The 24961-nt window shown below is 40.5% G+C and overlaps 1 protein-coding gene across 8 annotated transcripts in view; it reads right to left on the bottom strand.

The window, feature by feature from the left end:
* The window catches only part of FAT3 (FAT atypical cadherin 3), a 430787-nt gene that overhangs the window by 287896 nt on the left and 117930 nt on the right, over window positions 1-24961 (bottom strand). For 7 of the 8 annotated variants that reach the window (XM_072134101.1, XM_072134104.1, XM_072134105.1 and 4 more), the window contains one exon: window positions 1247-4560. In XM_072134101.1, coding sequence (XP_071990202.1) covers window positions 1247-4529 — 3283 coding nt within the window. In that variant the 5' untranslated portion in view covers window positions 4530-4560. Of the gene's footprint in view, window positions 1-1246; window positions 4561-24323; window positions 24454-24961 lie in introns of all 8 variants that reach the window. The other variant, XM_072134102.1, reaches the window with a different exon arrangement.

Genomic DNA, 24961 nt, shown 5'->3' with positions numbered 1-24961 from the left:
GAGCTAATAACCCATGACACATCTGGATTTGCGGCAAACCTTTAACCTAAAATCGATGGCCACTTCATAATGAGCACATGAACTAAACAAACGGTAAATAAACAGGCCTGTCAGTGTAAGGTAATGCAATCCACGACTTTCCCTGTAACTAGACAGAAGATTAATTATTCAGAGGTGTTTTAGCTGCCACCAGGCCAGTAGCAATCCGCTAATGACTTTAAGTATCAGAGATCATATTGCCGAATGGCTTTTACACATATCTCAACAGGCTGGAATCCAAATTACCCGGCTGACTCAGCTGAAGTTTTTGGCCTGGCTCAGATGAAGCAGCGTGAGGTGAATTTTTTAAATTTTTTTTTTTTCAATCTGCTATTGAGTTCTGCTTATGAGTTCTTAGCTAATAATTAACCATTTGTCTAATAAAAAGCTAAAATAAGGGTTCCAATAACATTTACAATTTTAGGGTTAAACAAACTGGAAAAAGTACTCACCTTACCAATCCCTCTCGACTCCTATTCCGATACTTACCAGGTCTCTGCTGGCCTCTACTTCTTGGTCTCAACCAATCACTGGCTACGGTGAATCCCCACAATGTCCAGTGATTGGCTGACAAGGCATTTCCTCTATGTCAAGACAAAAGCCAAAAGTAGAGGCTAGTGGAGTCCCGATAAGTTTCTGAATTGGATGGGAAGAGGATTGGTGAGATGATTATTCTATGTTTTGAGCATTGAGCTTTTTATTTTTGCTATTTTTATAAGTCTATTGGAGAAACCAATTTAAAAAGATACTGCACTACTTTTGTCCACAGGTCCACTATGGTATTTCAGCTTAATTTTAAGCAAGTATATGGTGCTGAATTGTCATAGCCACAGAACCACATGGAAATAACTATTTTTAATTTCATAGTAACCATGGCAATACCAAGTTAATGACTGTAAATACATATGGTCCATATGGACATGCAACTATAAGCTACCATGTCAACATTGGTTCCTATTACATCTTAAACATGCCTTTTACTCTGTTCATACAGCTCTTGTAACTTCTCTTCCATATTATGTTCCCAAAAACACCACCACACTAGTCCATCTGATATTGCAACTCAGTCATGTAGTCCCATTGAACCACAATACCAAAAATAGGCCAAGGACAAAAGTTGATATTTAGTGAAAAATTAACCTAAACAATAATTTGGAGCTGCACTCCAAACCGATCAAACCATATTGTAAAGTTTTAAGTCACTTACCGGTTTCTTCGTCAATATTGAACCTCCCGAGACCGCTCCCATCCCTTATTGAGTACTGGATTTCCCCATCTCGACCAGTGTCTTCATCTCTTGCCACAACTTGCAACACACTAGTTCCAATGCGTGAATTCTCTTTAATAGATCCCGTTATAGCAAAATCCGAAAAATATGGAGTGTACAGATTTTCATTGACGTCCACCACTTCCACTTCCACAAATGAAACAGATGATAAAGAAACAGGACGACCCTTATCCTTAGCACGTACAGTCAAATTGTAGAACTGTTGTTTTTCGTAGTCTAATTCCTTGTTCAAGCGAATAGCCCCACTAGTTTTATCAATTTCAAACTTGCCATTGTAGTCATTCACTAAGGAGTACCGAACTTGACCACCAAGACCAAGATCGGGATCTTGGGTTTCAAGCCAAGAAATGACAGTACCTACTGGTAGATCTTCAAGCACCTTGGCAGTGTAGCTAAATGGAACAAAAACTGGAGAACAATCATTAACATCATCCAGAAAGATCTTTAGGGTGACTACTGAAAAAAGTTGTTGACCATTTTCTGCTTTGTCCCTTGCCTCGATCTTGAGTGTGTAGTTAGGCATGAATTCTCTGTCCAGCTGATCGGCTACATACACTATTCCTGTAGTACTATTTATTGCAAATTTTTTTGTGTCGGTTAAAATAGAATAAGTTATTTCACCATTTGGTCCAATATCCTTGTCTTGAGCTTCCACCTGAATCAACTCTGTCCCAATACTTGTGCTCTCCAGGGTATTAGCTGAGTAGCTTTCTTGAAGAAAAGTGGGACTGTTGTCATTCGCATCATTGACATGAATGGTCAGCAATCGCCAGGACGATCTTTGAGGTTTGCCTAAATCATACGCAGTGATATTGAGAAGATATTTATCCGAAGTCTCACGATCCATTGGCATTAGAACACTAATTTGGCCAGATTCCAAATCAATGGTAAAACAGCTATCAACATTACCATCGGTGATTGTATAGAGTACCTTCCCATTGAACCCAGAATCAGGGTCAGTGGCTTTAATTTTTAGTATAGAGGAACCCACCGGAAGGTCCTCTTTTACTGATACATCTGAAGGAAATGACTTGTCAAATTGAGGTGGCTGCCGGTTTATTGAATAGAAATCAAACAAGCTATCCTCATAATTTAACTTGGCGTTAGCTTTGGACTTTTTGAGAAGTTTTTCTGCTAACTTCTGGGCGACCCTTGTTTCTTTACAGTCAAAATATTTTGATGGAACCTTACCATGGACTACTGTTATGTTCACGTACATTGAGTCGGCAAAGTTTTCACCGTCTGTGGCAGTGATCTTAAGGGCAAAGTTACTGTTTCTAAGGCCAGAACTGATGAATGATTTTTTAAGTTGTAAGACCCCAGAATCTGTGTTCAAGTAAAAGAAACCTAATTCATTCCCTGAAATTATTTTGTATTTGACCAGCTCTATCTCATCTATATCAATGGCGGAAACGGCAGTGATGTGCCCCCCAGTTGGAAAATCAAATGAGATGACTCCTTGGCAAGCTACTTTTTCAAATAAGGGCTTATTATCATTTATATTTCCTATCTGAATGGTTACATTTACTTCACTCTCATGGCGATATGGAGAACCCCAATCGGAGGCTCTTACGACAAATCTATAACTCTCAGGAGAGGACTCAAAATCAAGAACATCAGAAGTGCTAATAGTTCCCGTAAACTGGTTGATAACAAAAGGAAGGGAATTCAGGCTAGCAATGCTGTAAGTAATATAACCATTTTCTCCTTTGTCCTTGTCCGATGCTATAACAGTCAAAACGCTAGTTCCAACAGGGACGGTTTCATTGACAAACGCCTCGTACGAGGTCTGTTGGAACTCTGGGATGTTATCGTTGGCATCCTCCAATTTTATGTTGACCTTTGCTTTGATATTGTTAGTTGTCTGCATGACTTCAATTTCATATGTATCCTTTCCAGCCAGGTTCAAATGCCGAGCTGTGGTGATAAGTCCAGTTCTGGAATTGATCCTAAAATATTCAGAATCTTCACTTTCAGAAATTTTGTATTCCACAGATGCTGTCAAGGGTTGTGCCATCACCACTGTCACAACAGCACCAGGAGGAGAAAATTCACTGACCGTGACATCATAAACATCTTTCTCAAATTGCATGTCCACCTTTTCTTTTTGAGGACTGGCAATGTGCACATATTTGAGTTCCGAAGACTTCTGAGGAGAACCTTTGTCTTTAGCTTGGAGGGTCAGATTTACACCATACGGAAAGTTGTCCCAATCAACAGGACTTTTTTGTTTGATTTTATACTCATTCATCCATTTTCCATCCTTCACCAATGAAAACTGTTGCGACTCATCTCCCGAGACGATGGCAACCGATTCAATCTCTCCATTGGCGCCTTCATCGTTATCATCAACGGTAACAATGGCATATGAAGGATCCATGTCCAACATGGATGGAATGTGCGTGACCACAGTGATTGTTGGAGCGTGCTCATTAATACGTTCAATGTGAACAAAAAGTTTGGCGGTACTACTTACACCATTGTTGCCGTATAATTTCATGCCGCGGTCCACAGCTAATACTTCCAGATCGTATCTATTTTTCTCATCATAGTTCAGCCGCCCACTCAATGATACAACCCCACTTGTAGGGTGCACAGAGAAGAGTTCTACCTTATTTTTAAAGTAGTAATAAAATTCCCCATTTGATCCAATATCAGCATCAGTGGCAGTAACCTGTGCTATGCTGGTCCTTATCGGAGTGCTTTCTGCTATGGTAACAGAATATGTGGTTGGGGAGAACAAGGGACGTAAATCATTCATATCCAAGACTTGGACATTGACTTTTGTCCAGGCCTCCAAGTCTTCCCCTCTCACTGACGCCTTAATAGAGAGTAAATAGCTGTCTTGAATTTCTCTATTTAAAATAGCAGAATTTCCTCCTTTTGTTCGTATTCGTAGAAAGCAAAAATCTCCAATTACGACCTCTTCAGCCTTAAAAAACCCTTCTTCATCTCCAGACATTATCCTGTATTTGATGTCCCAGGAGAGATTGGCCAGTTTGATACCAATTTTGGTTTGACTGTTGAGATAAGTCCGAGCAGCAGAATTCTCGTATACTGTGGCATTGTACGTTGGGTGTGTAAACTGGAAGATCTGAGGCGAGGTTGCTTGGAGACCGATGCATAATTTAAAGAGTGAATTTAGAAATAATAGGGTGATGACACTGGAGGGCGATGTCCTTATGCCTCTCAAGATATCCATGTTTTCAGCTATTCCATCATTTTTCACTCTCCTAAAATGAAAACAAAAGAAAAAATGTGTAAGAAAAAAAAAACAACTAAATGTAATAAAATGAAAAATTTACAGTTCACTGGTAAATAAAAAGATATAGATTTGAAATACAAAGCAATATTCTCATAAATATCTCGATGTAATTGCTCATTTAAAAGATATTTTAACCATTAACTTAAAAGCAGTACCTTTTGTGTACAAAAAAAATGGCACATGCTTTCAATTGTGCAATTTTTTCTTTTCCTCTTTCAACAAAGAGCTAGTTGTCAAAGCGAACAAGATTTTACCAAGATTTTGGCACAAAAAGTTGTCTAAACTAAAACAATTAAGAGACTATATAAAGATAAGTGGCCACATTTTTTAATTTGTTTGCTGTAATGGGAACAAGGATTATCAGTAAAGCTTCATTACAGACACCTTGCAGCTTGGGACTAAAATAGCATCCATAGATCTTCACCAGAGGTCAAAGTGGGCAGAGAGGTCTGTCTGTAACAAGGGGTCGTAAGTCAGGTGTCCTTAAGTAGGGGACTGCCTGTATAGAAAGCACCCCATTTATCACCAAAAATGAGCCAATGTTATAAATTTGGCGCATCTTGTATAAATTTTGACTGTTATCATTTAAGATAGTACTCATGACTCTGCCTAAATGCCTAAAAATAGTTCCAGTTGATGTAGGGCATGTATCAAATAGTATTTGGAAACCACTGTATTGCATATTTTTCTCCTCTATTTGAGAAAAAGTGTTGTGTAGATGAAGTTTTTCGCCACCCCTTGCCACACTTCCATTTATAAAGGGTTGTCGAAAAACTTCATTTACACAACACTTTTTGCACAGATGAAGAAGAAAAAGATGCAGCCAACGGGCTCTACCAGATCTACGCAGAGTCATGAATTGGGTGCGCACTGGTGTATCAAGATAAGTGTGGAAACCTGGTCTTGATCCACGTCCTCTAATGGCTACAAGTTTTTACCAGTCTATTAAGTCTTGAGATCTTTTTGTGAATATTTTCAATTAGAAGCAGCAAAGTAGTAATTTAGGGTTCTAAAACTATAGGAAGATTCCTTTCATTGTTGAAAACATTGTACACCTTCTCTAGTTTCAGAAAGCTTCACATTAATTATACTACAACTTTTACATAAGAGAAAATTTCCCGAAAGAGAGATGTCTACAGGTGGGCGTCTCTGGTTTAGCTGTTATGATCTAATTTCCCATGAGCATTGCTTTAAAGGGGTTGTCCAAGAGCATAAAAAACCTATTGGTGGCCAGGAGGGGGCTGGTTAAAAAAAATAAACATTTACTTACCTTCGCGGTCCCTCCCGGCATCCCACGCTGCCATTCCTCCAGTTCATGCCCCATGTAAACAATGGGCTTCTGGCCGGCCGAGGTGGACGGCCATGCCCACCAATCCTTATCCCAGCGCTGTGTCATGCTGGACGGGTGGGTGTGACCAACCACCTCGCCGGCCGAAAGTTGCACGAAGCGAGTCTTTTGTGCCCCTGTTTGTTTATATAAGGCACGGACAGGAGTGATAGCAACACGGGACGTCGGGATGGACCAAAAGGTAAGTACATGTTTATTTTTTTTTTAACCAGCCCCCTCCTGGCCACCAATAGTTTTTTTTTATTCTCTCGGACAACCCCTTTAAAATATGTCTCTTCAATAAAAAACCGTATCAACCATGATAACATGTTGTATGTCTCTATGGGCAGCATTAGCTATTGACTTTTCACTACCATACTCCACACATCAAGTAAAGACAACTCCATCTCCCTTGATATCAGTCATTAAAAAAGTTCTCATTTTCCATCTCGCTGTAATGTGAGTTTATTGTGTTATTTTCCAGTTAACTTTTATCTTCGATATATAGTTACTGATATAATTTAGTGGAGCTAGAATTTGACACGACACATAATGGTGGACCCATGTGACGCATTTAATATTGTGAGATACTACTGTAATATAGTGTTTCTGAACAGCAGATCTCTGTGGACAGAGACGGATCAAATACAGCAATATGTCTAAAGGAACGAGAAGGTCTTTATTACTAGGTTATTTTATTATCAGCAAGCGATGGAACTCATTGAAACTTATATACAACAGTGGTCTTCGGAGAGTGACACTGGATTTTAAGAAAAGCAAAAAGTAAGTAAAACTTTGTCGAAACTTTTGGCCTTGCCATCACTCTTAACTAAAGATGATTAGACCCAATGTTTGCCTTTGGCCGTGCTACCCGGACATATTGTCGATTTGGCAGTCGTACAGCCAATTCAGCAAACTGATGCCCCTAGCAACTAGCCATGGCTAGGGGGATAACATACAATGAGGCTTATTTACTAAGGGTCCACAGATCGCATTTCCGTTGGACTTCCCAACGTTTTTTGGGATTTGCACCGCTGGTACAGGTATTTAGATCGGACTTTGGTACAACGGCGCCAGCTTTCATGCCACAGAAATGGGGGGGGGGGGCGTGCCGTCGGATGATGCGACTCATTCAGACTCAGCACAGGATTTAACTTTCAAATTGTGTCGCATACAATGCACTTACAGGCACCAGGAAGAAGGTGAACTCTGTCGGATCTGAGTGGGGAAGCGACACAAGTAGGATATCGGGCGCATGATCTTAGTGAATCGTGGCAAAGTTCATTCTCGTCTGACAATGCACATGGGGGAACGCGTCAGGGATGGGTAAGTAAATGTGCCCAATATGTCCAGGTCATGCGGCCAAACCCAAACCCAAATGTAAATGCTGGGTATGCTCATAACTACTCTTTCATTTCCATTTTAATAAATGATGGAAACATTATTAGTCAGAAGGATACAAAAGCACTTAAGACTCTTGGGGTTTCATTTATCTTAAAATTTCTCTTTTGTTTCTCTTATATTTGAGACTTTTCACTGACCGAGCAAAGTTCACTGTGCAAGAATTTTTCAGGGTTGCTCCCGGTATAACTTTAAAATCCAGATATGGACATATAAAAAAATTGCAATTGCGGTGTAAATCATTGTTAAAAAGTTCCCAATCAAGCGAAGGAACAACTTTAGTAAAGAAAAGTTTGGGACTTTTGTGTGACTTTTTTTTTTTAAAAGTCGCAAAATCCCCAAAGACCCAGGTGCCCTTCTATATCAACCAAAACCTGTAATAACCAAAAAAAGAAGCACACACAAATGTCCTTACTAAGAGATTTGTGAGTCTCTTGGAGTAAAAAAAGAAAAATCTAAAAAATATAGCATGAATAAGTAATTTTTTATGAAACAAGGAAACAGTTTTAGCGCACCAAAACTACACTAATTGTTCCTCGGTCATTTCAATCAGTGGAAATTTGTAGACAAAGGTCCATACACATAAAAGAGGAAAGTTTGCCGAATCTAAAAAGACTGGCTGATCATAGGGGGAAGGGAGATTGACATCATCTATTCAATGGAAACAAGAATCAATCATGAATTTCAACACCCTCAATCCTTTCTGACAAGAGTTAAGTCACCAACAGAGGTGTCGGGCAGAAGCTGTTCTCCTGTTCCCACTAAGAACCCACAGGAATCGATGATGCTGCATGGGTAATGGGGGATAGGGAGGAATATATGTGTGTCAAATCAGTGTTAGCCCAGAAGTTCTTTAAAGAGTATGGCCCACTTTAGAATTTTTTATTAGGAGATTCCCAACAAAGGTTCAAGTATATCAAAGCTGTTTGCACAACAAATCTTGAATGCTGAGAGGTCACAGACTATTGTGGTCACAGACTGACATCGTGACCTACGACATGTTTAGTTAGATCATATGTGCACTTCAGTCAATCAATGGCTGAGCAATACGACTCCAATCAAATGAAGCGTTATTGTTTAGCCACTGGTTGGCTGAAGTACAAACTTTTAGACTTGAAAGGAAACTGTTATCAGGTTTTCAGAATTTAAAATAATGACAGGTTCCCACAGAAGTCTTCATACTGTGATCCATGCCTATTTTGCATAAAAAGCCATTGTTCAGATATATATCAAAAATCACTTTTAAAAAAAGTAGTTTGAACCTTGCATGTGGACTTAGGAATTCCCTTCAGCCGAGTCAAACTATTTCTCCTTCAGCTCCCTCATTGCCCCTTCCTCTGCATGCTGGTTGATTCAGCTGAAGAGAATTCCTAAGGGAGGGGGAATGTGGGAGCAGAGGGAGAGAAGTTGGTTTTCTCAGTTGAAGAAAATTCCTGAGAGAGGGAGAATAAGGGAGCTGAGGGAGAGAAATTGGTTGACTATAGAGGGGGGGAAAGAGGGAGCTGAGGGAGAGAAGGTGGTTGTCTCAGCTGAAGAAAATTCCAGAGGGAGGGGAGAATGAGGGAGCAGAGGGAGAGAAGTTGGTTTAATCAGTTGAAGACAATTCCTGAGAGAAGGAGAATAAGGGAGCTGAGGGAGCTGAGGGAGAGGAATTGGTTGATTATAGAGGGGGGGAAGAGGGAGCTGAGGGAGAGAAGATGGTTGTCTCAGCTGAAGAAAATTCCAGTGGGAGGGGAGAATGAGGGAGCTGAGGGAAAGAAGTTGGTTGACTCTGCTGAAGAAAATTGCTAAAAGAGGGGAGAATGAGGGAACTGAGGGAGAGAAGTTGGTTGACTCAGCTGAAGAAAATTCATGAGATGAGGGAATGAGGGAGCTAAGGGAGAGAAATTGGTTGACTCAGAATTCCTAATGGAAGGGGAAATGAGGGAGACAATGGGGGTCATTTACTAAGGGCCCGATTTGCGTTTTCCCGACGTGTTACCCGAATATTTCCGATTTGCGCCGATTTCCCCTGAATTGCCCCGGGTTTTTGGCGCACGCGATCGGATTGTGGCGCATCGGCGCCGCCATGCACGCGACGGAAATCGGGGCGTGTGGCCGAACGAAAACCCAACGGATTCGGAAAAACCGCTGCATTTTAAAAAAAAAATCTGTCGCGGAGCTTGCGCTTACCTTCACTCAGCCCGAGCCGGGGAACTCCAGTGGGTTCCGATGCTTTTCAGCGCAGCAGCGGTGGAACTGCCTTAATAAATCCCGGCCGGACCCGAATCCAGCGCAGAGAACGTGCCGCTGGATCGCGAATGGACCGGGTAAGTAAATCTGCCCCAATGAGTCTCTTGGTGATTTTATCTAGATCTGAGCTATGTATTTATATACAGAAAAGCATCGGGCACACTTTTGTGGGAAACTGTCATTAAGTTTTATGGTGAAAATCTGATGACAGGTTCTCTTCAAAGTCGGAAAGGTGAGAATCCCAAAAGGAGAATCCTGTATGGACCCATTGCAAAAGGGAAAAGTTCGTTTGCAAATTTTATAACTGTAAATCATGTAAAAAACTTGTATGACCCCCGTTAAGTTTTCGAAACTTTGTACGTTAACACAAAAGAACTTTAGGGAACATTTTGGTGTTAAAACTATACTCCGATCTAAGTGATAATGATGAACACAATAGTATGCAGTCCTCAGTATACACAGTGAGTGGCCATACTTAGCTAAAGGAGCAAGTTCTAGTAATGAGCACTTTTTAATTGAGGGCGTCTTTTTGTGTTGTTTTTCCCCTTCCTTCACTCCCACCTTGTTCTTCTCTCTCTCTCAATGCATTTTGGCCTATTCAACTGAAAAAAACAAACCAATTTAAAATGCAATTAGAGTCCTGAATGAGCACATTTAAGGCTTGTAATGATGCTAAGTGCATTACTTAGCTCTAGATGAGGCTGGTGCCAAACATCACGCTGTTATTTCTTTATGCAAGTTGCCAGTATTTAATGAATATAGTAGACACACAGGCAGACAAAAGTCGCAGATGACGTGTAGTCATATATTGAGTTATCACAAGCAAAATCTTAATATGACCATCAATGTGGATCAACTAGACTTCCAACTGATGAGCACTTGACGTTCTTGTAGCTGCTGGACATTCAATCACATTTCCTAATTATCCCAATTGTTTCACATAGTTGCAATTTTGGATTATGCACAAAATATAGTCAAAATCTCATCTATTCTTAACAGGAAACTTGATGAAACATTGAACGGAAATAGAAGTAAATGCCCATATAGTTGGCCAATGGATCTGATGGATCTTAGAAGAAGAATCACATTAGATGATTTTGATCATTTCTACAGGACTTCCAGACCATCTCATATGTATGGGAGTATCTCAATTTTGCAATCAGGTGAACTAAATAAGGATCAAGCATTTTAGAATTTGCCACAAAGGATGAGGTGCTTGATGAAACATTGAATTTCAAGACAGAAAATCGCTACGGTTGGTCAATGAATAACATTACCTATTGACCAAACATGATAATTTCAGGACTGCCCAACTATCTAATGTGTATGGAAGTGTAATAACTTTCTCAACAGATCATATCGGAGGAAAGGGGCAAAGCACAAAGTTCTCAGGAATTGTATATTGTAACTAATGGCTCTTGGCAGCAGTTTACTCATGTGTCTTCATTAAGAACATATGCAACATTGACTATTTAGAGCAGTGGTGGCGAACCTGTGGCACTGGTGCCAGAGATGGCACTCAGAGACCCCTCTGTGGGCACACGTGCTTTCTCCCAGGCACAGCGTTTGCCAGACATGGCACCTTCCTGCAATTTCAGGCAGTCCAAGTAGTGCCCTGCTATTTTAAAGTGACCCACCTGGTGCTGCCTGCTCCTGTCCGAAGTGTGAGAAGGTGTTGACAGGGTCGGATTGGAGCTCAAAGATTCTGGTAGCAATAAGTTTGTTACTGCCTACATTTCTGTGTTGGTACTTTGGAAAAAGCTAGTGTGTTTTGGGTCTCATTTTGGGCACTCAATCTCTAAAAGGTTCGCAATCACTGATTTAGAGTAATAAAGAGCAAAGCACTCTGGGTGCCGGCACATGATAAATCTCCCCTGTAGTATTGTTAGGCCCTAAATGACAAACTCTGAGATAAAACATTATTTTAAAATAATCTGATGAAACATATGCTATCAGTTGGTTATTCGAAGCCTGACGAGGTCAGACATTTGCTATCATGTTTTCTTCGAAATTCAAGAAACGTTTAAGGTGGACCTTTCAAGATCCTTGTGCTTTCTGAAGAGGCACAGATTGGAGTTAACATTGGAACACCTTAATAAGGTACAGAAGGAAATGGATACCATACTTCCCAGCTGTTAGGGTTAGGAGACCTGGGTCATAAAATCAGCGTCTCATAAAAAATATCTCTTGTGACTGAATTTGTGCCATGTTCTTCAAACTGGTGGTTTGATGCTATGGTGTGCTTACTATTTCATGTCCTATTGGCATTAACAACAACATAAAAAATGTCAGAACCATAAAAAGTACACTGTAACATTTACTGTCACTGCAGTTCTGTCTCAATAACGAAACAGAATCTAGGTCAAGTGGAGAAAGAAGAGCCTCGACGAGAGGTGAACAGAGAGTTTATAGCAAAACTGGGAGTCTTAAGAGCTCTCAAGCATGAGGCATGGAAACATGAATGTACTTAAACGTTCTGTTGTGTGTGAAAAGAGATCCGGAGAAGGAGATAACAAGATATCAGGTAGTGTGAAAAAATAATCTACATGCAGCCAGATAAAATATTTTCAGCTACTGCACTTTACAATCTGAAGTGGAAAATGAAATGTTCTGTAGAGGGAACACATTAAGTCAGTAAACACCATGATTAAAAAAAAGAACGTCGGTGTCAGAACACAGTTGCTTCGAAGAAAGGTTATTTCTTTGTGAAAGCGGAGACATATTGATGCCTTCAAACACGGGCACTTGCAGATGAAAAATATTTCTGATTTCAGATGTATTACAACGAGTACGTTGAAACAAGAAGAGGAAGAGGATGACCATTAATGAAATACAAAAAGGGTAAGGATGATCATCTACAAGGTGGATTAAGAGGAACCTCAAGATGAATGTCAAACCATCCACGAGCTGGGTGGTGGAGATGAGGATGACACCAAAAAAAAGAAGGACATTAACATTTTACAAGATAGATGTTATGGAACTAGATGACCAATGGCAATGAAAAGGATGATCCTTGACAACATGCGTAAAGTGGAAGAGGATGACCATGCACAACATGGTCTAACATGGAGATTAGGAGAATGACCATGAGCAAGATCAATACATAGGAAGACTATAAAAATATGGACAAAGACGACTGGAATGAACATGAACAATATGGAGGGAGAGGAAGAGGATGACTTTCAACTTGATTCATTGAAATAAAGAGGGTAACCTCAAGAACAGAGAAGAAGAGGAAGATCATGTAGATATATGCAAATGAAGAGGAGGACCATAAGCAAGATAATTGAGCATAAATAGGAAGACTATAATAATATGGACAAAGAGAACTAGAATTACCACAAACAATATGGAGGTAGAGAAGGAGGATGACTGTCAACTTGATTCACGAAATAAAAGATGATAACCTCAGCAACCTAGAGGTAGAGGAAGACCATGTACCAGAGAGATGTAAATGAAGAAGATGACCATATGCAAGATTAATAAATATAAAGTGGATAACCATCAGGATGGACTGAGAGGATGAGGAGGAAGAGTGTGAACAAGAGGAATAAAGAGTAAAAGGTTCGACCAACAACAAGATCCATTGAGTGGAAGAAGATGACATCATTGGATGAGTCATCAAGATGAATAGAGAGTTTCTAACAGAACACAACAAAAAGTTTGTCCCAGTGTCCCAAAATCTGTTATCAGACACAATGGGGCTTATTTACTAAGGGTCCGCAGCCGCACTTTCCTTGGATTTTCCGTCGTTTTCTGGATTTGCGCCGCTGTGACAGGTATTTAACTGGGGATTGTCTCGCGCAGCAGCTCTGGCTTTCATGCGACATAAAATGGGGGGTGGGCCATCGGATGATTTGAAGGATTCGGACTGAGCGCGGGATTTAACTTTCAAATTTTGTCGCAAGACTTAGGCCCCTTCCATACTTGCGTTGCAGATCACGTCAGAGTCTGATCAGGGGGCGATCAGGGTTTGGTCAGTGAAAAACTGACATTTTGCATCAGAGTTCAATCAGTTTTCAGTCAGAGTTTGTTCTGTGTCTCAGTTTTCCACGCGCTTTCAATGCAATTTCAATGCTTTTTTCACGCGCGGATAACGCAGAAAAGGACTCAAGACTGAGGTCTATCTTTTCTATGGCAATTGATGCGTCAAAAATTGATGCATCTCCATAGACTTGAATGGTGCGCTTTTCACGCGTGTGACTTGCAAAAGTAGAGCATGCTGAAATTTAAACGTGAGTTTAAAAAAACGCACGCGTGTGCGTAAAAAAAAATAAAAAGCCTGAAAAAGCCCATTGATCACAATGGGTCAGAGTGCAAGTTCTGCACGTCAAAAGCATGTGCAGAACACACGCGTGAAAAGCGCAAGTGTGGAAGGGGCCTTACATGCACCAGGAAGAGGAAGGTGAACCCTGTCGGACCTGAACGGGGAAGGGACACATGCAGGATATCGGGCGCACAATGTTAGTGAATCACGGCACAATGCATTATCGTCGGACAATGCACTTTAGGTGAACTCCTACGGACGGGTAAGTAAATGTGCCCCACTCTATGCATGTCAAAACACTAATGGAGAGTAGTTCACAATCAATGTGGTAGCATGCCCATGTATTAAAGATATAATGGAGAAAACAGAAGATAAAACATGCAACATGAACGGTTGGTGAACAGAAGCTACATGATCAAGGATGTAGTTTTATAGGTATATGATATTAGGCTCCTGTTCCTCATTTAAATGAATTATGGCCAAAACACATACAACATACATCAATGTTAGGAGAGACTACAAATTACCGTCTCGAAAATAAATTCCAAACTCTATGAGAACATTTCATAAAAAAGACTAAAGTCAGGGAGACCACAGGAAAGCAACTGGAACAAGATGAAATGTAATAACACAAATGACTGGCCAGGAATGTATAAAGTCCTTATGTTCCTCCTGAACTCCACGCCTCAAAAATGTTTACATTCTGTTTTCTCTAAGCTCGCTTCTTTTTTTCCACCGCCAAAAAATGCTGAAATATTTGACAGCACAAAATAACAAAATAAAACTATTTTATGATATTTCGGCGAGAAAAGATACATTTTAAGTCCATTTACATAAACCACAAGAGCTGGAACGCATTGTATTTTATTACAATTTATTGTATAGCGGTCAACTGAAGAGGGTTGTAATTTTTTTTTTTAAGGATGTAACCCAAGAACTGGAGTGAAATGGGGAATTCCCACAAAACGCAAGAAATCCGAGACGAAAAAAATATGATCAGTGTCGAGGTTCCAAGCCATCAATTCATTTTATATCAGATTGTGCAGTAAACTGAGAACAAATAGCTTTCCAAACAAAAAAAAAAGCAAGACAATGGAGTGAATATATCCGAAATCTGCCAGTTAGCTGGAAGTAATCAGGACATAAAGGCTACTCAGCATTAAAACTGTGTAATTCGAGACAGCCCCAAGGAATCCCGGCTCAGCCACCATTCAGTGTTGGGTTATGAATACTCGGTCTCACGTTCCTACCAGGTGCTGGAACGTTTCCACATAGTCGAGCACCAGTTAATGTCAAGAATAAGTTCATCAGCAAATTGTTCCAGCTCGAGAACAGGTTTTTATCTCTTTATCGTCTCCGGAGAGTCTACTCGTGAATTTTTACAATTATTTTTTAGGCAAAGAAAAAAAAAAATCTGACGGATAGAAAACTTTTTCACATTAAAATTCATAAAGAATTTTGACTAAATGCAGATTTATTTGAATTAGTGTCTGACAAGGTGGAGAGCGTTTTCTCTCAGGAACTAAAATATAATGCAAAAGCTAGGAGAACAACACAAGCCCTGGAAAGTGGGTTGTCTTAAAGGGATCATTCTACTATACTTTGTGGCAGATAGGGGCACATTTATCATGAGGTGGCGCTAAGTGCCAACACCCCCCACACACACCTGGACATGCGCCGGATCTATCAGCGGCCTCCTGATCTCGGTGGGTGGCAGTGATGTACTGCACCACCGGGGCACTTCTACTCCAGGTCCACCCTGCCGTACAATTGTGTCCGAGCCTGTGCATGAACCTACAATCCTTAATAAATGTGGCCCATAGTCTTCAGTCTTTTTTTTTTTTTTTGGAACTTCTGCTCTTTGGTTTATCTATGAGCTAAGTTCCTTAGATAAACTGTGCTTTTTTATTATTATCGCATTTTTTGGTGATTTTTTTAGGCGCAAATCAAAGATGAATTAGGCACAAAGCAGGAAAACCAGCGCGCCACAAGTTTTAGAGAACGCTTGAAAAAGTTGCAAAAAATGCCCAAAAAAATGTGCAAACACAAAAAAACGCAAAAAGAAAAGAGCAAAAAATATATGATTCTGCCCCTTTTTATTTTGATTAGTTACTATTTAGGAAGAATGTATTATATGCACCAGCGTATGTGAACTGCAGCCCCCCAAGCCCCTCCACCCACCCAAGCCTTGGCGTAGAATTGTGCTATAGCCTGAGATAAATATGGTATCCAGCAGCACCAGTAAAAACAGCGGGTGCACACCATGAGCTTGATCAATCCATCGGTAAATAGAATCAAAAAATGTCAGCACTCCAATGGGCAGTGCGCAGGAAATGGGCAGGAACCCACTTGCTGGCGCACTGACCCGGGGACGCAACCCCCTTCACCCAACTTGGCATGGTGGTGGCGAAATGGCGGAAATAGACAAAATTACTAGTGCAAGGCCAGGAATAGATAGATAGATAGATAGATAGATAGATAGATAGATAGATAGATAGATAGATATGAGATAGATAGATAGATAGATAGATAGATAGGAGATAGATAGATATGAGATAGATAGATAGATAGATAGATAGATAGATAGATAGATAGGAGATAGATAGATATGAGATAGATAGATAGATAGATAGATAGATAGATAGATAGATAGATAGGAGATAGATAGATAGATAGGAGATAGATAGATAGATAGATAGATAGGAGATAGATAGATAGATAGATAGATAGATAGATAGATAGATAGATAGATAGATAGATAGATATGAGATAGATAGATGATAGATAGATAGATAGATAGATAGATAGATAGATAGATGATAGATAGATAGATAGATAGATAGATAGATAGATAGATAGATAGATATGAGATAGATAGATGATAGATAGATAGATAGATAGATAGATAGATAGATAGATAGACAGATAGATGATAGATAGATAGATAGATAGATAGATAGACCATAACTGACCATAAGGAAATTCCACTGAATACACACAATAAAAGATGTTCAAAGCTGCACGTCCATTTTTAAGTATTTCCAAACTACACACGAGTGTCACGTCTCCGGTGACACATGTGACACTGACTTGATGGGTGTAGCAATGTCTGCGGATGTCATTCCTATAATGCTCTGAAAAAAGCCTGCCTCACCACGGCGCCTCATATACCGCGTGCATATATAATACAGCCTATAGCGCTGGCTGATGGTTATAACAGGGCTGTAGTTTATACTAATGCTTCCAGCAGAAATCCCCCGGCTCCACATATTCTGGTAGCTTTCAGTAAGAATCATTACTGCGCTTTGTACTCTGTGCGTAACCTCGGCCTGTGAGTCAGAAACCCCCGACCCTCATTTCCTCTCCAGTCACTGATATGAAAGATTCTCAGAGTTAAAAACCTGATATACCAACACTGGTGAGCTTGTATCTGCTGGTTGTCACAAATCTCTGGCCCCCCAGTAATAAGGCGCCCGTGTATCCATCTGTTGTAGAGCAGAGGGTAGAAACACCTTTTTCCAGCTATCACTATGATCCTTCCAGGGAGAGGACGGCTTATGTTATAAAAAACTAAGGTTATATCTATTGGGTGTCATCATCTGTGCCCCCCACCCCCACCAACAAGGGGCCCCAAATATCGATCCACTGTAGAGAAACCATCAACATCTTTTTCCATCTGTCACTTTCAACCCTATGGAGAGGGACAGCACAAAGTAGAACAAGAATAGTCAGCTTATATCTACTGAAAGTCACAAACCTGAAGACCCCCAACAATAACAAGCCCCAAATTTGCATCCATTGTTGACCAAAGACCATTAAAATCCATCATGATAAACCAGGGACACTTACTCATAGATCCAGGCACAGCAACTGTGGTAATCTTCTTATATTTGTTATCCATGGCCTCCTTAATTCTAAAATCAACTTTCAAAATTATGCTCATGAGCCTGATGTGCTCTGGGAGGCTTTATCAGAGCCTCTCTGTGCTGTAGCTTCACAGACTGTTACATTATCTCCCACTGCTCCCTCCATACCCCCTCTTCCTGCTCTAATCTCACATAGAGGGAGAGGGAAGTGCTCCTGCACACTGTAATTCTGTATGAGGCTACAGCACGGAGGGGCTCTGGTAACAACCCCCAGAGCCCTTCTGACTCATTAACATAATTTAAGTTGATTTTAGCAGGAAGGAGGCTGTGGATAACAAGTGAGTAAGTGTCCCTGATTTATCAATGCTTGATTTGGATCGTTTGGAGAGTTTCTTTAATTTACAGGAAACCCCCATTCCAAATGGACCACAGATGCGCATGTTAACCCACGCTCCATTCACATCTACGGGACCACTGGTTATACAGGCAGTCCCTTGGTTACATACAGGATAGGTTCAATAGGTTTGTTCTTGAGTTAAATTTCTATGTCAAAACTGTATATTTTATAATAGTAGATCCAGACAAAAAGTGACAAAATTTTGTCCTGTAATTGGACCAAGGATTATCAATAAAGCTTCATTACAGACACCTTACAGCTGATCATTGCAGTCTGGGACTGCAGTAAAGCATCCAGAGAGCTTCACCAGAGGTCACAGGGGGCAGAGGGATCCGTCTTTAACTAGGGGTCGTCTGTAAGTCAAATGGCCTTAAGTAGGGGACCGCCTGTACTGTAGATTAGAGTATAAACTCTTTCCTCTGAATATATGGAATTTCTAAACATCAGAAGAACTGGACACAGGATCATAAATTGATAAACCGTCAGAGGTCTAAGTATAGTGGCTCCACAATGAATCCGAAAATATACCAAATACATCAAAATAAATTTGGAATTTTGAGGATAAATCCATCCTCTATGTCTTGGCTTCCTTGCAGTTAACGATTTCCAGTTGAAAGATCTTCAAAGATGCCCCCTTCCCCCCGCCCCCACCAAGCGTTCCAGCAAAGCCACCTCTGAGCACACCCTTGGATCCATCCTTTTAAATGCTAATAGTATCCACCAGCGTCCTAAAGATTGCTACCAGCCATCAAAAGGAAAACTGCAAGTGTGCGCTTTGTTTCTGGCGCTCCGCATCCTTCAATATGCTCGGATTTTAATTAACCCCTGTGGGGGTGGAGGGATTGTAGACGCTGCTTACTTGGCGTGTTCCCTGCTCCCGTCTTCATTCCTACAGCTCTAGTATGGATGACACAAAGGAATTACGCTGCGTCCTTACACCGAGACGGCAGATATGTCTAGCTTCAGGACATGGGTTGGAAGAAGGAGATTTTTGGTCCTTGAAAGCGGTTATTTCTTACCCTTCAGGCCAAGGCTGGCGATGTAATGGGTGGAAGGAATGTGAGAACATCTGGGGCCCTTCATCTTGCCCTGTTTTTTGTGTTTAGGGAGCGGTTGCCCCTAAATCGGTCATTAAATACATATTGGTGATATGGAATCTCATAGAAGATATGTCTTATATATTATGGGTAAAAAGAAAACACATCCATCCGGGCCCTCAATCCAGCATCGGTGCTCTGGTCCCAATAAGGCCAAAAAAGATGACATTACTTTCATTGTGCATGTGATGACAGAACCACTTGCTAGTCTTATGTTATGTGTTAACAGAGACCAGTGATTGGTTTAGCGCTCATGTGTATAATGGATGTGACGTCATCACGTAAGGAAGGGACCAGAGAGAAATGGTGCTGGAACTGAGGAAGATGCAGAGACAGCATAATAGAAGTAGAAACTACTGTATCTGAGGTATTAGAAATAATGGGGCACATTTACTAAGGGTCCGTTGGACGCATTTCGGTCATTTCTGATTTGCCCTGAATTGCCCTGGGTTTTTGGCACACGTGATCGTATTGTGGTGCATCGGTGCCGGCTTGTATGCGACACACAAATCGGGGGTCGTGGACGTCGGACAACCCAACTGATTCGGACAAACCGCGGAATTCAAAAAACAAATTGTGTTGCAAGATCAGCACTCACATGCACCCGGAAGAAGTAGGTGAGCTCCGGCGGACCTCGGCAGGGAAGCGACACATGCAGGAAATTGGATGCACGATCTTAGTGAATTGCGGCAGCTCCGAATCCTCGTCAGACATTCCGGATCGGCGTTGTCAACGGGACGAGTAAGTAAATGTGCCCCAATATCTCTAGAATACATCACCATATGGTGGCACTATACAGCGACATATGCAATGCGGACAGTGCTGTAGTATGGATCTGCAAGAAGTCAGTGTGTAGCATATATTGTTTTACTAGTCCTGTGCTATGATATCCCCTATTTGTATTCTACTACATATCTCCATTACGCATCCCCATATGGAGTGTACAGTGTACATATTCAGTGAATAAGGCTTTGACGTATGGATACCCATGGAGTTGGTGTGTCTTCATACAGCCTAGATGTATATGGTCTTACTAGTGCTGCACAATGATATGACTTATATGTATCTTACTACATGAAAATACATATCTCCATTATACATCCCCATATGGAGTCACTGTACAGCTACATATTCAGTGCACTGCAGTACTGCAGTATGGATTCGGTTTGCCTCCATACGGCCTAGGTGCATAAGGCATTCCTAGTTCTGTATTATGGCAATATAATACAATACTATCCCTTATATGTATTGCAACTACAGAAAAATTTCTCTACAATAGGTCGCCATATGGAGGCACCATACAGCAACATATTCAGCGCCTGGAGTTGGAGTGTCTCCATACATCCTAGGTGTACAGGTTTATACTAGCGCTGTATTATAGTCATACAATACTATACAGGCAGTCCCCGGGTTACATACAAGATAGGGTCTGTAGGTTTGTTCTTAAGTTGAATTTGTATGTAAGTCGGAACTGTATACTTTATCATTGTAACCCCAGCCAAATTTTTTTTGGTCTCTGTGACAATTGGATTTTAAAAATGTTGGATTGTCATTAGAACAAGGATTAACAATAAAGCTTCATTGTAGACACCAGTGATAACTGTTATAGCTGTTTTTTGACGTATGGATACCCATGAAGTTGGTGTGTCTCCATACAGCCTAGGTTTATAATAGTGCTGTACTATAGTCATACAATACAACATGTCGCCACAATATACGAAAATAACTCTGTAATAAATCGCCATATGGAGGCAGCGTAAGGCAGCAACATATTCAGTGCCTAAGGCTTTGTAGTATAGAGCTGCAGGGAGTCTCTGTGCCTCTATACACACTATTTTGTCATGTTCATGAGGTATAGCTATAGTAAAGTTCCATTTATACATGATGTAGTTGCGCCATATGAAGTGCTGGAGGTAGTACAATTAGCTGCGTCTTGAAGCGCCTAGGCCCTGTAACGTAATGGCACTACCTATCATGTGCCATTTATAACAGTGGTAACGAATCCCCATCCGGCAGTGTTGGACTATATTTCTGCATCATTCAGTGTCATGGGAGAGATGGCAGCCATTTTTTAGCGATAGACGCGCAGAATAATCAGTACGGGAATAGGATTTCTCTGGTACCCAGTGTCATGATAGTCACACACTGCACATGCCGGCACAGCAATTGCACAAGCCATACCCCCCCTCCTTCTCTAAACCTTTGCCCTCCCTATTTGAAAGGGAAGCAGCAGCGGTGCCGCCACGTGTGTTGATTTATTGCCCCCTCCCCAGGAGAGATTCTGCACAGGCAGCACATTAATATGACACCGTGTCTCTCTGTGTAAATATTCATTGATATCTGCTCCATCCCTGCTTACTCTGCACTAAGGAGGGGGCAGGATTTGTGAAGGGGGGGGGGGGGTCTGCATCTGATTCCTAAAATATGCCACATCACACAATGTATACAGTAGACGTGGAATATAATGTCCGACTGATCACAATGCTAGTTTGAGATATATGATGATTTTAAGTTTTAGGCCTAAAGCCGAGGCTGCACTACTGAAAATATAATCACTTTTCATTGATTCACATGAATGGAGTAAACCTCCTGAAATCATGGCCATGGATTATACTGAACAACCGGTTACAATAATAGACTGAAAGTAGCAGCGGCCCAGTGAGTGGGTGATAAATATCGAATATGGCCGATCGAATCTATATCACATATAAGGTCATTGAGTGCACATTATAAATATATAATAATATCATATCTATAGGCTGAGATATGATGGTTTGAAGTTGTAGGCCTAAAGCAGAGGCTGCACTACTATGAGTGTCTGATGACTACATGTCCTATATGGAGTTGTCATAGCGACGTATACCCCACAAGACTGAATTGTATTAATCTGGTGGTATACAGTATAGATCAGATAGTGGTGGCAGTGGGCCTAAGTATGAATTGTGTGAAATGTGAAATGGGGGGTCCTATTCCTGAGGCTATCCTGATATGCCTATCCTTTGAATAAACTGTACCCCAATAATCATAGCTGCAGTGACATCTAATACATAAGTCCTGTTTCTGTCTTTGAAGGTTGACAATAAAGTTTTTTCGAGACAAATAGCAAACCCAGGGCAACCACAAAGTTAATATATTTGAAAAGGTTGTCTGATTTTTGCCTTATAAATTGTGCCACCCTTGTCGATGAACAATGTCTTGAACTGCTTTTGAATGTGAATAAACTGCAGTACCAGACAAAGACCTATAGATAAGAGTGGCGCTGTTTTTGTGGAAAAAAAAAAATTCCAATAGTACTGTTCACACTGCCATTTTTACTGTAATGTTTGCATGATGTGTGATATAGTATAAAACATGATGTGAGAATAGTATAAAACAGATAAACTAGATTATAGAGATTCACAGTGACACAATAAGAGAAAACACAAGGGTGCAGAAAAGCAGTGAGGGGGAAGAAATGTAGGTTGTCACCAAATATGGGGGGAGGGGGTGATCATGGAAGAAGCCGGTGATGTAAACTAGGTGAAATTCATTATACACAAGAGTTGAGAAGCACAAAGAGGCAAGCAGACAGGATCTAAGACAGGACCCCAAGACAAAACACAAGGGGCACCAGAGGTCACGGGCACCAGGCAGCACCGCACCCAGACTGGGACATCAGTAACATGACTACGATATGTTCTATATGGCCCAATTATGTTTACACAAGAAACATTAATACAGGGAGGAAGATAGATAAATATGAGATAGATAGATAGATAGATAGATGATAGATAGATAGATATGATAGATAGATAGATAGATAGATAGATATGAGATAGATAGATAGATAGACAGATAGATAGATAGATATGAGATAGATAGATAGATAGATAGATAGATAGATAGATAGATGATTGATAGATAGATAGATAGATAGATAGATAGATAGATAGATACAGATCTGAGACAGATGGAATTTTTGTTCTGTTCAAAGATAAATATTATAATCGTATTTTAATTTGTGTTGTTTTAATGTTATTTCTGAAACTATTCAGAACAGATGAAATCTCCACATGCAATTTTCCATGTCTGGTTCCTGCTGTACTGGGTGCACGGTGCCAATCGCTGCCTTGTAGTGGTGCCCTCACCTCCGGCACACACTGAGGGCTGCACAGCGCAGTAATGAGGACAGGCCACCCGCTGCGCCACACTCGCAGGGTCTCACAAGTGTCATAAAGAAATAAGACGCTCACAAACTTGTTGCCTTTGGATGTCCCATGTTCTTACATCACCTAATTCCTGCAGACTTGTTAATCCCTGTGTTTATTACCTGAGTTATGACCTGAAGTTTCCAGCCAAACCTTGTAGGTACCCGGCCACCATGCAGAAATAGAACCGCCACATAATGCAGGGGCAGACCTGATCACATCGAAGGGTAGCACATTACCAGTTTAAAGTGGAAATCCCTGTAAAGATAGATAGATACGAGATAGATAGATAGATAGATAGATAGATAGATAGATAGATAGATAGATAGATATGAGATAGATAGATAGATATGAGATAGATAGATAGATACGAGATAGATAGATAGATACGAGATAGATAGATAGATAGATAGATAGATAGATAGATAGATAGATAGATAGATAGATAGATAGACAGATAGATAGATAGATAGATAGATAGATAGATAGATAGATAGATATGAGATAGATAGATAGATATGAGATAGATAGATAGATAGATAGATAGATAGATAGATATGAGATATATGGATAGATAGATACGAGATAGATAGATAGATAGATAGATAGATAGATAGATAGATAGATATGAGATAGATAGATAGATAGATAGATAGATAGTTTCTTAATAGTGATTGGTTTGGATCTGACAAAGGTAACATCTGCCTGGAGTTTATACATTCGTATGGTAATTTAGTTTAAGGTGCCGGTATACTGTGATAATGTCTGAAAGCACCACAGAATATGTAGGTACTATTTTGGTGCTTTCCCAGGATCAGATACAACTACCACGAACATCGATTTAGCTCTGACAACATCTGACTCTCTCTTTCCACAACACACACATTATGAATGCATTAAAACGATAATCCAGACCCGAAAGAAGAGGCCAGGAATCCAGACAGACTGTCGTCACACCTGTTGGATATTATTGTAGATGGAGGAAGCCGGGGGTGCTCTTTAAAGAAAACATGGGGAGAGCCGCTCTGCTCGCAGCTGTTGTGGTGCTGGGTTCAGGGACATCAATCTTTCGGCAGTGAGTGTAGTGCTGCGGAGAAATAATACATGTTCTAATCCCGCAGATCTGGATTTCTGGTTGGGGTTTTACTTTACTATATAAAGTGTCTCTAAATGTTCATGCAAAATCCCTAAAAAGTAAATGCTTTTCCATAAAGACCAGTTCCTTTTATAAATACGTTTATCGTTCTGCTCTTATTAATTCCAAAGTTTGAAAGGAACATAGCTCCAAATTCTCTGCATAGAAAAGATTACAATTTAGCTGCCTGTAAGGCACCATTAGAGGGAGCTGTAGAGCTTACTGTATACAGTTTATACATACAGCTCTGTTATCAAAGAGTATGCAGTTAGCTCACATACTGCTGCAGGTGGGAAGAACTTTGGAATAATTGCGACATTAGAGTGTCAATTGGAAACTTAAAATTGCTCTACAGCTTTTACTTCTTTCTATCCATTCCTCAAAAGTTGCTACCCAGCTTTCTCATCTTTCTTATGATTAAAGGGAAATCAAACAAACTTTTCATTTTCTGTCATGAGAA

This window comes from Engystomops pustulosus, chromosome 2, assembly GCF_040894005.1.
Source record: "Engystomops pustulosus chromosome 2, aEngPut4.maternal, whole genome shotgun sequence".
NCBI lineage: Eukaryota > Metazoa > Chordata > Amphibia > Anura > Leptodactylidae > Engystomops > Engystomops pustulosus.
This window is presented reverse-complemented; position numbering and strand designations above follow the sequence as displayed.